Genomic DNA, 13,256 nt, shown 5'->3' on the forward strand with positions numbered 1-13,256 from the left:
TCAGATACGATCGCACGCTGGCTTTTATAAGGGAATTAGGGAAGGGGACGGAAACACGAGAGAGAGAGAGAGAGAGAGATCGAAGCAACTATTTGAATACTATATTTGAGGGGGAAAATATTAATTAGATAAATGACTGAATGAAAGCCAGAGAGAGAATGAAAATAGATAAATAAAAAAAAACGGTAGAGAATGGAAATAGATAAATAATGAAAAAAAAAATACGGTAGAGAATGAGAATAGATAAATAATGAAAAAAATACGGTAAGAGACGAGGGGGCATATTTCGGAGGAGAATGGATAAACATCGAAGATGGCCCTGAAGGAAAATAAACTTTAAAAATGCAATGCATGAAGTCTCCATGTTTAGAGAATAGGGGAACGAAGGGAGAACAGATCAAGCTATCCAAACAAAACGCTTAAAAATATGAAAAGAGCAGGATGAGATTGACTTAGCTGGCCATTTTTGGAAGTCTGTGTTTTCTCTGAAGGTGTAGCGAGTGAATAGGGATCAGATACGATCGCACGCTGGCTTTTATAAGGGAATTAGGGAAGGGGACGGAAACACGAGAGAGAGAGAGAGAGAGAGAGAGAGAGAGAGAGAGAATCGAAGCAACTAGTTTGAATACTATATTTGAGGGGGAAAAATAATTAATTAGATAAATGACTGAATGAAAGCCAGAGAGAGAATGAAAATAGATAAATAATAAAAAAATACGGTAGAGAATGGAAATAGATAAATAATGAAAAAAAAATACGGTAGAGAATGAGAATAGATAAATAATGAAAAAAATACGGTAAGAGACGAGGGGGCATATTTCGGAGGAGAATGGATAAACATCGAAGATGGCCCTGAAGGAAAATAAACTTTAAAAATGCAATGCATGAAGTCTCCATGTTTAGAGAATAGGGGAACGAAGGGAGAACAGATCAAGCTATCCAAACAAAACGCTTAAAAATATGAAAAGAGCAGGATGAGATTGACTTAGCTGGCCATTTTTGGAAGTCTGTGTTTTCTCTGAAGGTGTAGCGAGTGAATAGGGATCAGATACGATCGCACGCTGGCTTTTATAAGGGAATTAGGGAAGGGGACGGAAACACGAGAGAGAGAGAGAGAGAGAGAGAGAGAATCGAAGCAACTAGTTTGAATACTATATTTGAGGGGGAAAAATAATTAATTAGATAAATGACTGAATGAAAGCCAGAGAGAGAATGAAAATAGATAAATAATAAAAAATACGGTAGAGAATGGAAATAGATAAATAATGAAAAAAAAATACGGTAGAGAATGAGAATAGATAAATAATGAAAAAAATACGGTAAGAGACGAGGGGCATATTTCGGAGAGAATGGATAACATCGAAGATGGCCCTGAAGGAAAATAAACTTTAAAAATGCAATGCATGAAGTCCTCATGTTTAGAGAATAGGGGAACGAAGGGAGAACAGATCAAGCTATCCAAACAAAACGCTTAAAAATATGAAAGAGCAGGATGAGATTGACTTAGCTGGCCATTTTTGGAAGTCTGTGTTTTCTCTGAGGTGTAGCGAGTGAATAGGGATCAGATACGATCGCACGCTGGCTTTTATAGGGAATTAGGGAAGGGGACGGAACACGAGAGAGAGAGAGAGAGAGAGAGAGAGAGAGAAGAATCGAAGCAACTAGTTTGAATACTATATTTGAGGGGGAAAAATAATTAATTAGATAAATGACTGAATGAAAGCCAGAGAGAGAATGAAAATAGATAAATAATAAAAAAATACGGTAGAGAATGGAAATAGATAAATAATGAAAAAAATACGGTAAGAGACGAGGGGGCATATTTCGGAGGAGAATGGATAAACATCGAAGATGGCCCTGAAGGAAAATAAACTTTAAAAATGCAATGCATGAAGTCTCCATGTTTAGAGAATAGGGGAACGAAGGGAGAACAGATCAAGCTATCCAAACAAAACGCTTAAAAATATGAAAAGAGCAGGATGAGATTGACTTAGCTGGCCATTTTTGGAAGTCTGTGTTTTCTCTGAAGGTGTAGCGAGTGAATAGGGATCAGATACGATCGCACGCTGGCTTTTATAAGGGAATTAGGGAAGGGGACGGAAACACGAGAGAGAGAGAGAGAGAGAGAGAGAGAGAGAATCGAAGCAACTAGTTTGAATACTATATTTGAGGGGGAAAAATAATTAATTAGATAAATGACTGAATGAAGCCAGAGAGAGAATGAAAATAGATAAATAATAAAAATACGGTAGAGAATGGAAATAGATAAAAATGAAAAAAAAATACGGTAGAGAATGAGAATAGATAATAATGAAAAAAATACGGTAAGAGACGAGGGGCATATTTCGGAGGAGAATGGATAAACATCGAAGATGGCCCTGAAGAAAATAAACTTTAAAATGCAATGCATGAAGTCTCCATGTTTAGAGAATAGGGGAACGAAGGGAGAACAGATCAAGCTATCCAAACAAAACGCTTAAAAATGAAAAAGAGCAGGATGAGATTGACGTAGCTGGCCATTTTTGGAAGTCTGTGTTTTCTCTGAAGGTGTAGCGAGTGAATAGGGATCAGATACGATCGCACGCTGGCTTTTATAAGGGAATTAGGGGGGACGGAACACGAGAGAGAGAGAGAGAGAGAGAGAGAGAGAGAGAGAGAGAGAGAGAGAGAATCGAAGCACTAGTTTGAATACTATTTTGAGGGGGAAAAATAATTAATTAGATAATGACTGAATGAAAGCCAGAGAGAGAATGAAAATAGATAAATAATAAAAAAATACGGTAGAGAATGGAAATAGATAAATAATGAAAAAAAATACGGTAGAGAATGAGAATAGATAAATAATGAAAAAAAAAAAACGGTAAGAGACGAGGGGGCATATTTCGGAGGAGAATGGATAAACATCGAAGATGGCCCTGAAGGAAAATAAACTTTAAAAATGCAATGCATGAAGTCTCCATGTTTAGAGAATAGGGGAACGAAGGGAGAACAGATCAAGCTATCCAAACAAAACGCTTAAAAATATGAAAAGAGCAGGATGAGATTGACTTAGCTGGCCATTTTTGGAAGTCTGTGTTTTCTCTGAAGGTGTAGCGAGTGAATAGGGATCAGATACGATCGCACGCTGGCTTTTATAAGGGAATTAGGGAAGGGGACGGAAACACGAGAGAGAGAGAGAGAGAGAGAGAGAGAGAGAGAGAGAGAGAGAGAGAGAGAGAGAATCGAAGCAACTAGTTTGAATACTATATTTGAGGGGGAAAAATAATTAATTAGATAAATGACTGAATGAAAGCCAGAGAGAGAATGAAAATAGATAAATAATAAAAAATACGGTAGAGAATGGAAATAGATAAATAATGAAAAAAAAAAAATACGGTAGAGAATGAGAATAGATAAATAATGAAAAAAATACGGTAAGAGACGAGGGGGCATATTTCGGAGGAGAATGGATAAACATCGAAGATGGCCCTGAAGGAAAATAAACTTTAAAAATGCAATGCATGAAGTCTCCATGTTTAGAGAATAGGGGAACGAAGGGAGAACAGATCAAGCTATCCAAACAAAACGCTTAAAAATATGAAAAGAGCAGGATGAGATTGACTTAGCTGGCCATTTTTGGAAGTCTGTGTTTCTCTTTCTCTGAAGGTGTAGCGAGTGAATAGGGATCAGATACGATCGCACGCTGGCTTTTATAAGGAATTAGGGAAGGGGACGGAAACACGAGAGAGAGAGAGAGAGAGAGAGAGAGAGAGAGATAAATATATACGACAGGCTTCTTTCAGTTTCCCTCTACCAAATCCACTCACAAGGCATTGGTCAGCCTGAGGCTAGAGTTGAAGACACTTGCCCAAGGTGCCACGCAGTGGGACTGAACCTGGAACCATGTGGTTGGTAAGCAAGCTACTTACCACACAGCCACTCCTGTGCCTATACATACATGTATGTATGTTAGTTGGTCGGTGGCAGTGGTGACTAACATGTATTCCATACTGGCATGGGTTGAGTATTTTTACAGGATTTCATAGGTTTGAAGACTACATTGTACTCCAATGTCTGCTGCTTTGGCAGGTTTGTTAACACCTACCATTTTACAATCTGTATATGCATATATATTGGAGGCACAATGGTCCAGTGGTTAAGGCAGCGGACTCGCGGTTTGGAGGATCGCGGTTTCGATTCCCAGACCTGGCATTGTGGTGTTTATTGAACGAAAACACCTAAAAGCTCTACGAGGCTCCAGCAAGATGTGGTAGTGACCCCTGTTTTACAACTTTTGTCCCAACTTTCTCTTACTCTTTCTTCCTGTTTCTTGAGTAATGCTGCGATGGACTGGCATCCCGTCCAGCAGGGGGGAACACATACACCATAGAAACCGAGAAACCAAGCCCATGAACCTGGCTAGGCTTGAAAAGGGCGCATAATAAAAAAAAAAAAAAGGCATATATACAGGCGCAGAGTGGCTGTGTGGTAAGTAGCTTGCTTACCAACCACATGGTTCCAGGTTCAGTCCCCACTGCGTGGCACCTTGGCAAGCGTCTTCTTTCTACTTAGCCTTGGGCCGACCAAAGCCTTGTGAGTGGATTTGGTACACGGAAACTGAAAGAAGCCCATCGTATATATGTATTAATGTATATGTATGTGTGTGTTAGTTGCCCCAACATCGCTTGACAACCGATGCTGTGTGTTTATGTCCCCATACTTAGCAGTTTGGAATAAAAGTCCACTAGAATAAGTTCTAGGCTTACAAAGAATAAATCCTTGGTCAGTTTGGTTGACTAAGGCGGTGCTCCAGCATGGCCACAGTCAAACGACTGAAACAAGTAAAAGAGTAAAAAAGTATATATACATATAGCCCTACCTGTAATTGTTGTTGTTATGGTATGAGTATTATGGGGTTTTATTATTATATCATTATAACTTAACAAAAATAACAGCAGCATTTCATCCATTTTTATATTCTAAGTCAGGGTTTCCCACCAGGGATGCTTGCATTCTTTGTGGGTGTGAGCAGGGCTGGATTTACAGGGTGTCAAAAGAGGGGCAATTGCCCCGGGCACCTTTATTCTTATATAATTATTACTTTAAGGGGTGCGAGAATATATTAAAAGTTTTTAGGGGTGCAGGGCATAACAAAGTTTGGAAACACTGTTCTAAGTTCAAATTCCATGAAGTCACTTTACCTTTCAGGGTCAATAAAATAAGTACAAGTCAAGTACTGCAGTCAATGTATTGAGTTCTTTCCTCCCTTCAAAAAACTGCTGACACTGTGGCCAAAATTTGAAACCATTATTATCATAACTGAGATCAGTATCTTTAGAATGGTGTTTGACTTTTTAGTTTCTGAAAATAAAATGCTTTGCACTATTTGTTCAAACTCTTTACATTCTGTGCTCAGATCCTGCCATTCTTTGGGTCAGTAAAATAAAGTAGTATCCATGACTGGTGATAGGGTGGGGGAGCAATGTTATTAATATCTCTCCCCAAAATTTCTTCTTTTTTTTATATATTACTATTATTATCTTTTTTGTATTTCAGGCTAGTGTAATATGCTGTTGCAGTCCTTCTAAAATGATCTGGAGAGCCTCACGTACACATACAATCTTTCTGGGAGTATTACTGCTGTATTTTGTACTAACAGTTGTTGCAGTTGCTATAAGTATCTATTAGTAAGTAAAAATTTGAGATTTACTGAACTCCATTCATGTGTACCTGTCAAGAATACATGTATGCTCACCTGAAACATACACGCATTCACCTGGAACAAACACAAGCTCATTTAAAACACATTTTCACCTATCCATAACATATATACATTTACTCAGAACAAATATAAACCCACATCATTGTCATTTTCACCCTCTAACCCTTTTGTTACTGTATTTATTTTGAGATGCTCTGTGTTTCTTTTAATTACTTTAAATATAACAAAGAATTTAGTAAAATAACTTAGTTATCATTCAGCTAGTGTTAGGAACATAAATTGTGACTAAGGTTTGGTGGAAGATTTTAATTCAAAACTAATGAAAACAAGACATTTGTACTCAGAGCCAGAGCCGGTTTCAGCCAGGCTGGTAACAAAAGGGTTAATGTCCACTCTTCCGTGTTTGCATGGGTCAAACAGAATTAGTTGAGGCTAATTTTCTATTGTTGGATGCCTTTTGTGTCACTAGCCATCACCTGTTTCCAAGGAAGATATTTTCTCCTTTCTAGGCATCCTTTTCACTAATGTTGGGTAACAGGCTTCACTTTTATGACAGTGATTTTTATTTATAATCATCATGGGATGGTGATACAAGGATACACACAAATATACGCACTCACAAATACATACAAATACACACATACATAGATACACACACATATATACATACATGGCTGTTGCCAGCCTCATCTGGCCCCCCGTGCCGGTGGCACGTAAAAAGCACCATCCAATTGTGGCCGTTTGCCAGCCTCGTCTGGCACCTGTGCAGGTGGCACGTAAAAAGCATCCACTACACTCACGGAGTGGTTGGCTTTAGGAAGGGCATCAAGCTGTAGAAACACTGCCAGATCAGCCTGGGCCTAGCGCAGCCTTCTGGCTTCCCAGACCCCAGTTGAACTGTCCAACCCATGCTAGCATGGAAAACAGACGTTAAACGATGATGATGATATATATATATTTTAATATAATCTGGGTAATAAGTTTATAGTGTGCTTCCAAAGCTCCTCTCCGGGTATCAGCTACCAAATGTAATTATATAGTAGGACTTCAGTTACTGGATATACATGTGGAAATCCACAAATATCCATAGACTATAAACAAATTTTAATATGAGAAGATGGATTAAACAGGCTTTATCTCAATCACTACAATTGTTTCAATGCATCATAATCAGCAGATAATTGCTGAATGTTACATCCAATTGTGTTGATATGATTGTGTTGATATTGTGTTGATATGATTCAACAATAGCTGTTGAATATGTACATATATATATATATATTAATTTTATTAATAGTTAGGGAATATAAAAATTCCAAGCCGACAGGGAAAAAAATTCAATTTAGCACACTAAATCAAAAATTCGCAATATATTATATGTATATATACATAGAATTTAGAGATAAACTGCTCTTGTTATTGAATCAATACTGAAACGATATTATCTTTCATACCCACATAGAAATTAATTAAATATATTATAATTGTTAATCTAATAATCACAAAACAAATCAAACATTAATTGACTACACGCGTTTCATGAATATATATATATAAATCGATAATATTAAAAGTTAATATTAATTCAATTTAAAAATATATAGCCACACTTCAGGTCAAAAATTAATAAAATAAATAACGATATTATAATTAAACCATAAATATATAAATATATATATTTTAACAGTAAATATTCCAATAAAATTTAAACAATATTAATGTAAAGCAAAAACATAACTTATCTTAGTGATGAAAACCAGTTAAATAAAATTTTAAACTTGAAACTAATGATCTAGCGTTGTAAAAAAATCTATCTCATTAAACGTAATATAGTTTATTTGGTAACCAAAAGCCTACTGAATCTTTTGATACCACATATGTCAAAATCAGTAACTTGGTTTTGGAATACATAAGGAACATACACACCACACACACCACACACACACAAGCAAACTCTCTTTTATATTTATAAGATTACCTCTGCCTTAGTTAAGGCGGAGGTATTGTTTTCAGTCATGTTTGTTTGTCCGTGGACAAGATATCTCAAGAACTGCTGGATGGATTTGGATGAAACATTCAAGGATCTTTGGCCTCATAACTGGCATGAACTGATTAGATTTTGGGATTGATCTGGTACTGGACAAGGTTTCTGGATTATTTTTCTGGCTTTTTTACTTAATTCTTGAGAACGGTTGGGTTCAGTTTTAACATTCACATTTGTAAGGGCAGTCGAGTTTATTTCAGATATTCTCATTTTAAAAATCATCTCTAGCTTATCGTTGAGAGGACATCGGTTGAGCTTTGGCAGAGGTTTGCAATCCCTGAGTGTTCTTGTTATCATTATTATTATCCTTTTTCTCTCTATCATCTTTCCTTTCAGTTCTATATTTAAGAGATGAGGAATTATGTACATTATTTACATGATTTACATTTGACGGACATTTGTCCTCATCTTGTTTGTTGTTAACACGTTTTGGCTGATATACCCTTCAGTCTTCATCAGATGTCTTGGGGAAATTTTGAACCAGGGTTCTCATTCCAAAGGTATTTTTCGATGTTGTTGCTATTATTATTATTATTATTATTATTATTATTATTCAGGTCACTGCCTGGAATCGAACTCAGAATCTTGGGGTTAGTAGCCCCGCGCTCTTAACCACTATGCTATATGCCCACAGGCATATGGCGTAGTGGGGCATATGGCATAATGGTTAAGAGCACAGCCTACTAAACCCAAGATTCCGAGTTCGATTCCAGGCAGTGACCTGAATAATAATAATAATAATAATTATAATAATAATAATAACAACAACATCGAAAAATACCTTAGGAATGAGAAGCCTGGTTCGAAATTTCCCCAAGACACCTGAAGAAGGCTGGAGGTTATATCAGCCAAAACGTTGTGTTAACAACAAACACGATGAGTAAAAATATCTGTTAAATGTAAATAATGTATCTTTCTTTACCTCTCTATAATTTTAAACTTTCTCTTTCTCTCTCTCTCTCTCTCTCCCTCCTTTCAATTATCTCTGTCTTTCTATCTGATATCCTCTCACTCTGTATTTATATTTCAGCAACAAACCAAGTGTTGCATGTGGACCATTCAGCCAAATGGATACGGCCTACGATCTTGTCTCTCTGATGGTTGAGAAATGGCAGTCTTCAAATTTATATCTCAAGAAAATCGTCAGGTTTATTTCTCAACGAGGTTTTATATTTGTAGTCCTTATTATCTTCTGGTGAGTATTGACTACCATTTCTGGCCTTCATGGTATTGACTACTATTACTAGCCTGCATCATGGTGATGGTGATTGTGTCAGTCCTGGTAAGGACAAAGACAGTGTATACTTCATCATTCATAATTTACTCACTTTCTTCATCAACACCAGCAAAAGTAACTAGCACTACTTTTCTTTCAGCTAATTAAAAATTATCATCATTATCTCCAATATCATCATTATTGTCACCATCAACCACCTTCATTATCGTCAATTACTGCTAGCCTCATTATTGTCACTGTCAACCTTCAGCATTATCATGATGATCACTATAAGCACTATCATCATCATTAGCCCCATCATCATCCTTTATTCTTATTAATCATTAGCCATCATCATTATTGTTATCAATCTTATTCTCACCTTTATTTTCAAAAGTGTGTGTATCCATGAGAGTATTTACATCAAAAAGCTGTGTGTGTGTGTGTTTCTTTTATCTTTTACTTATTTCATTCATTAGAATATGGCCATGCTGGGGCACTGCCTTGAAGAATTTTAACTGAACAAATCAACCCAAGTACTTATTTCTTAAGCCTGATATTTATTCTGTTAGTCTTTTTTACTGAACCATTAAGGTATGGGGATGTAAACACACCTACACCAGTTATCAAGCAGTGGTGGGTGACAAACATACAAACACACACATATATGACAGGCTTCTTTTAGTTCTTGTTTACCAAATCCACTCAAGGCTTTGGTTGGCCCAAGACTTTGGTAGAAGACACTTACCCAAGATGTCATGCAGTGGGACTTAAAATAGGTTATCTTCACAGGAAGCACTGGAATATGTTTGATATTTGGCTGCTTAAAAATGAATATATCAAAAAACTATTCAGAATTTCTTCCATTTTCTTGGGATCAACATTCCGTCTGGAGTGTGGTGTACTCGTATATGGAGAGTCTTAGTAGTTTTATTATGTATTCAACTCTGTACATATTTCGTGGTTCTCAAAATAATGTCTAATTTACTTGAAAATTCATCTGTTGTCTTATTACAATGAGTCAACAAAGAGACCTCTATACAGTTGCTTGACATGCTAGAAACAACAGTGAAAATTTCCCTCAAATAACCTACTAACCTTCCCCCACCCCCCAAAAAAACCCATGGAAATTATACTGTGGATAACTTAGTTTTACAGTTCTATATTTAAGAGATGAATTATGTACATTATTTACATTATTTACATCTGACAGATATTTGTACTCATCTTGTTTGTTGTTAACACATTTTGGCTGATATACTCTCCAGCCTTCATCAGGTGTCTTGGGGAAATTTCGAACCTGGGTTCTCATTCCTAAGGTATTTTTCGATGTTATTATTATTATTATTATTATTATTCAGGTCACTGCCTGGAATCGAACTCAGAATCTTGGGGTTAGTAGCCTGTGCTCTTAACCACTACACCATATGTTGAAGGCTGAAGGGTATATCAGATGAGGACAAATATCTGTCAAATGTAAATAACGAACATAGTTTTATGTCCAAATAAAAACGTGATGGCCACAGATGGAACGTCTTTAATCATAGGTCTACTCACTTGGGACTGACATGGGGGCTAAACAAGAAAAAAAGAAAATGCTAGCAAATATTTCAAACTTGTTATAAGATCGATAACATCAGATGCTGAATAGTATTTAGAATATATGTTCTTCTCTTTTTTATTTTTTTGATACAGTGTCATAGCATATTACAGTCATATTCTACTGACCAGCCATCGCAAAATGGTGAAGCTTCTTAAATACCAGCTGGATCTGGTAAGGACTAATGTTTATTTTGCCTTTCAAATTGCATTACAAAATAATAATAATAATAATAATAATAATAATAAAGAACTAACAGAGCTTATTGTAGCATTTTTTTCATAACAATTTCCATGTTGTTTGTATTGTGATTGTGTTTTATGATTTAGCCTCAAACAATTCTAATTTCAATTACATATGAACCAAGCCAACAAAAGATCCTTTATGAGGTTTCTCATCAATCTAGAAACAGTAGCCAAATCTCCCTTTCAAACTGCATTTTCTTAAAAAAAAAAAATTAAGGACACATTGGACATTGTAACCAAAGATTTACAAACTACACACCAAATGGATGGTTAATGGCTGGAACTCTTGAAATGCCTTTCATCAGAAACAATAATCATACAACAAACAGACTGGATTCCAAACTGCCCTCTGCTTTGTGCTTTTGAATTCCTCTTGAATAAAATATCCCTTGAAAAACAGATAAGGGTCGGAGATAAGATTTGTATATGACTAAAAATTCCTGCTTCAATTTCCTCTTGCTCAAACCATGCTAGCATGGAAAGATAAATATTAAATGGACAAATTAATGTTATATAAAATTATCACCCCTATTCCATTTCTGCAATATCAGTTATCTTTTTCCTACCCACTCCAACTTGTGTATCATTGGTCACAGTCACCCATCAACCTCCTCCCAATTTCTACAGTTGTCACCTACTCTTCCCTCAACACTTGTTTTTCTTAATATTCACCCTCACACACATTCCCTATCTCTAATGTTCTCTCACTCTCCCACATGCCCTTGTAACCTCTACCCACCAACACTTCCTGATCTCCTGTCCCCACTCACTTCTACTTATCTGGCATCTTGAGGCTCCACTCTATCATCTCATTGCCATTGTTTTTATCTCTTTCTAACTCTACCCCAACCACTCCTACTGCCTCTTCTATAATGGGAGTAGAAGCGTAGTTCCCTTATTGCAAGAAACCTGTTCTGTTCTGAAGCTTTCTCTCTCACTTCAACCCTTCATCTCATAGTATAAAGCTGCCTCTCTCTCTACTGTAGTTCCACTTGATCAAAAGAGATCTTAATGTTGCAGGTTGCATGGCAACCTCACTGGTAGTAGTGGCATGAAAAAAGACACCCAGTACACACTGTATAATGGTTGGCGTTTGGAGGAATATCCAACCATTGAAACCATGCTAAAACAGACATTGGAGCAGGACATAGTATTTTGGGGCTGTTGGATCTTATCAACCTTATGCCAGCATAGATCATGAACATTAAATGATGAAGATAATGATTTTTATATAAATATATATAGACATGACACTCATGTCTCTTTGAGAAGTTTCTTCAGACAAAATTTTACAGCTAATGCTGGTTCACATTTTCTCTTTGTCCAGACATTATAAATAAGACACACATTAGAGTATGTGCGAGTGTATGTATATAAAACTGCTGAGTGGTTGGTGTTAGGAAGAGCATCCAGCTGTAAAAATCCTGTCAAAACAGTCACAGAAGTCTGGTGCAGGCTTCAGCCTGGCCAGCTTTTGTGGTACCATCCCACCTATACTAGCATGGAACATGGACATTAAATGATGATGATGGATGGTGATATATATATATATATATATATATATTCTTTTATTATTTTTCTTGTTTCAGTCATTTGATTGTGGCCATCATTATTAATAAATAATATTAATATAAATGGCTAGCAAGCATAAAAATCAAAAAGATAAATTTATAAATTTATAAATCTATAATTATAATTAAGGGTACCAGATAGTACCAGCATTGCTAGAAATAAGAGTCAAATCATACTCAAATAAGCTGCAATATCACTGAAAATTTAACAAGCTGATGAAATCAAGGAGTCTTTCAACGATTTTAACATGTATGATGAAGCGGGCATTAATTTAACCCCAGGCAGCAAGACCCACTGATGAGGACTAAGAGTATTATCTCAGAGTTTGAAATCACATGATATGGGTATACCTGCAAATTCACTTATGTCTTTCCCCCACAAATGGTAGGTTGACTCTTTACTCGCTCCTCGATTTCATCAGCTTGTTAAATTTTCAGTGATATGTGGCTTATTCGAGTATTTTCGACTCTTATTTCTAGTAATGCTGGTACTGTCTGGTACCCTTAATTATAATTATAAATTATAATATATATATATATATATATGTGTGTGTATATATATATATATATATATATATATATATATATATCACCACCCTAATGTGGCTCATGCCAGTACTCCCTGACTGGCTACCATGCTGGTGGCACATAAAAAGCACTATCCAAACGTGATCGATGCCAGGACCATCTGGCTGGCTCCTGTACTGGTGGCATGTAAAAAAGCACCATCCAAACATGGCCTCTACCCACTGACTGGCTCCTGTGCCGGTGGCTCGTAAAAAGCACCCACTATACTCCTGGAGTGGCTGGCATTAGGGAGGGCATCCAACTGTAGAAACATTGCCAGATCAGATTGGAGCCTGGTTCAGCTACTGGCTC

General features: G+C 36.5%; 1 protein-coding gene across 1 annotated transcript; it reads left to right on the plus strand.

Moving 5' to 3' along the window:
• The first annotated feature begins 5,540 nt into the window (after window positions 1-5,540).
• On the plus strand, window positions 5,541-11,065 carry LOC115227792 (transmembrane channel-like protein 7). The gene is made up of 3 exons (XM_029798523.2): window positions 5,541-5,666; window positions 8,776-8,940; window positions 10,657-11,065. The coding sequence occupies exons 1-3, from the start codon at window positions 5,569-5,571 to the stop codon at window positions 10,844-10,846; spliced, it is 453 nt and encodes a 150-aa protein (XP_029654383.2). The 5' UTR covers window positions 5,541-5,568; the 3' UTR covers window positions 10,847-11,065.
• Window positions 11,066-13,256: the final 2,191 nt, after the last annotated feature.

This window comes from Octopus sinensis, unplaced genomic scaffold (genome assembly GCF_006345805.1).
Source record: "Octopus sinensis unplaced genomic scaffold, ASM634580v1 Contig07156, whole genome shotgun sequence".
In the NCBI taxonomy this organism is placed as follows: Eukaryota; Metazoa; Mollusca; class Cephalopoda; order Octopoda; family Octopodidae; genus Octopus; species Octopus sinensis.

What these genes read in the sequence shown, in the direction of transcription:
- LOC115227792 (XM_029798523.2), top strand. Translation starts at nt 5,569, where the DNA reads ATGATCTGGAGAGCCTCACGTACACATACAATCTTTCTGGGAGTATTA. An exon ending in GTTGCTATAAGTATCTATTA is followed by an intron (nt 5,667 to 8,775) that starts GTAAGTAAAAAT and finishes TTTATATTTCAG; the next exon opens with CAACAAACCAAGTGTTGCAT. An exon ending in GTAGTCCTTATTATCTTCTG is followed by an intron (nt 8,941 to 10,656) that starts GTGAGTATTGAC and finishes TTTTTGATACAG; the next exon opens with TGTCATAGCATATTACAGTC.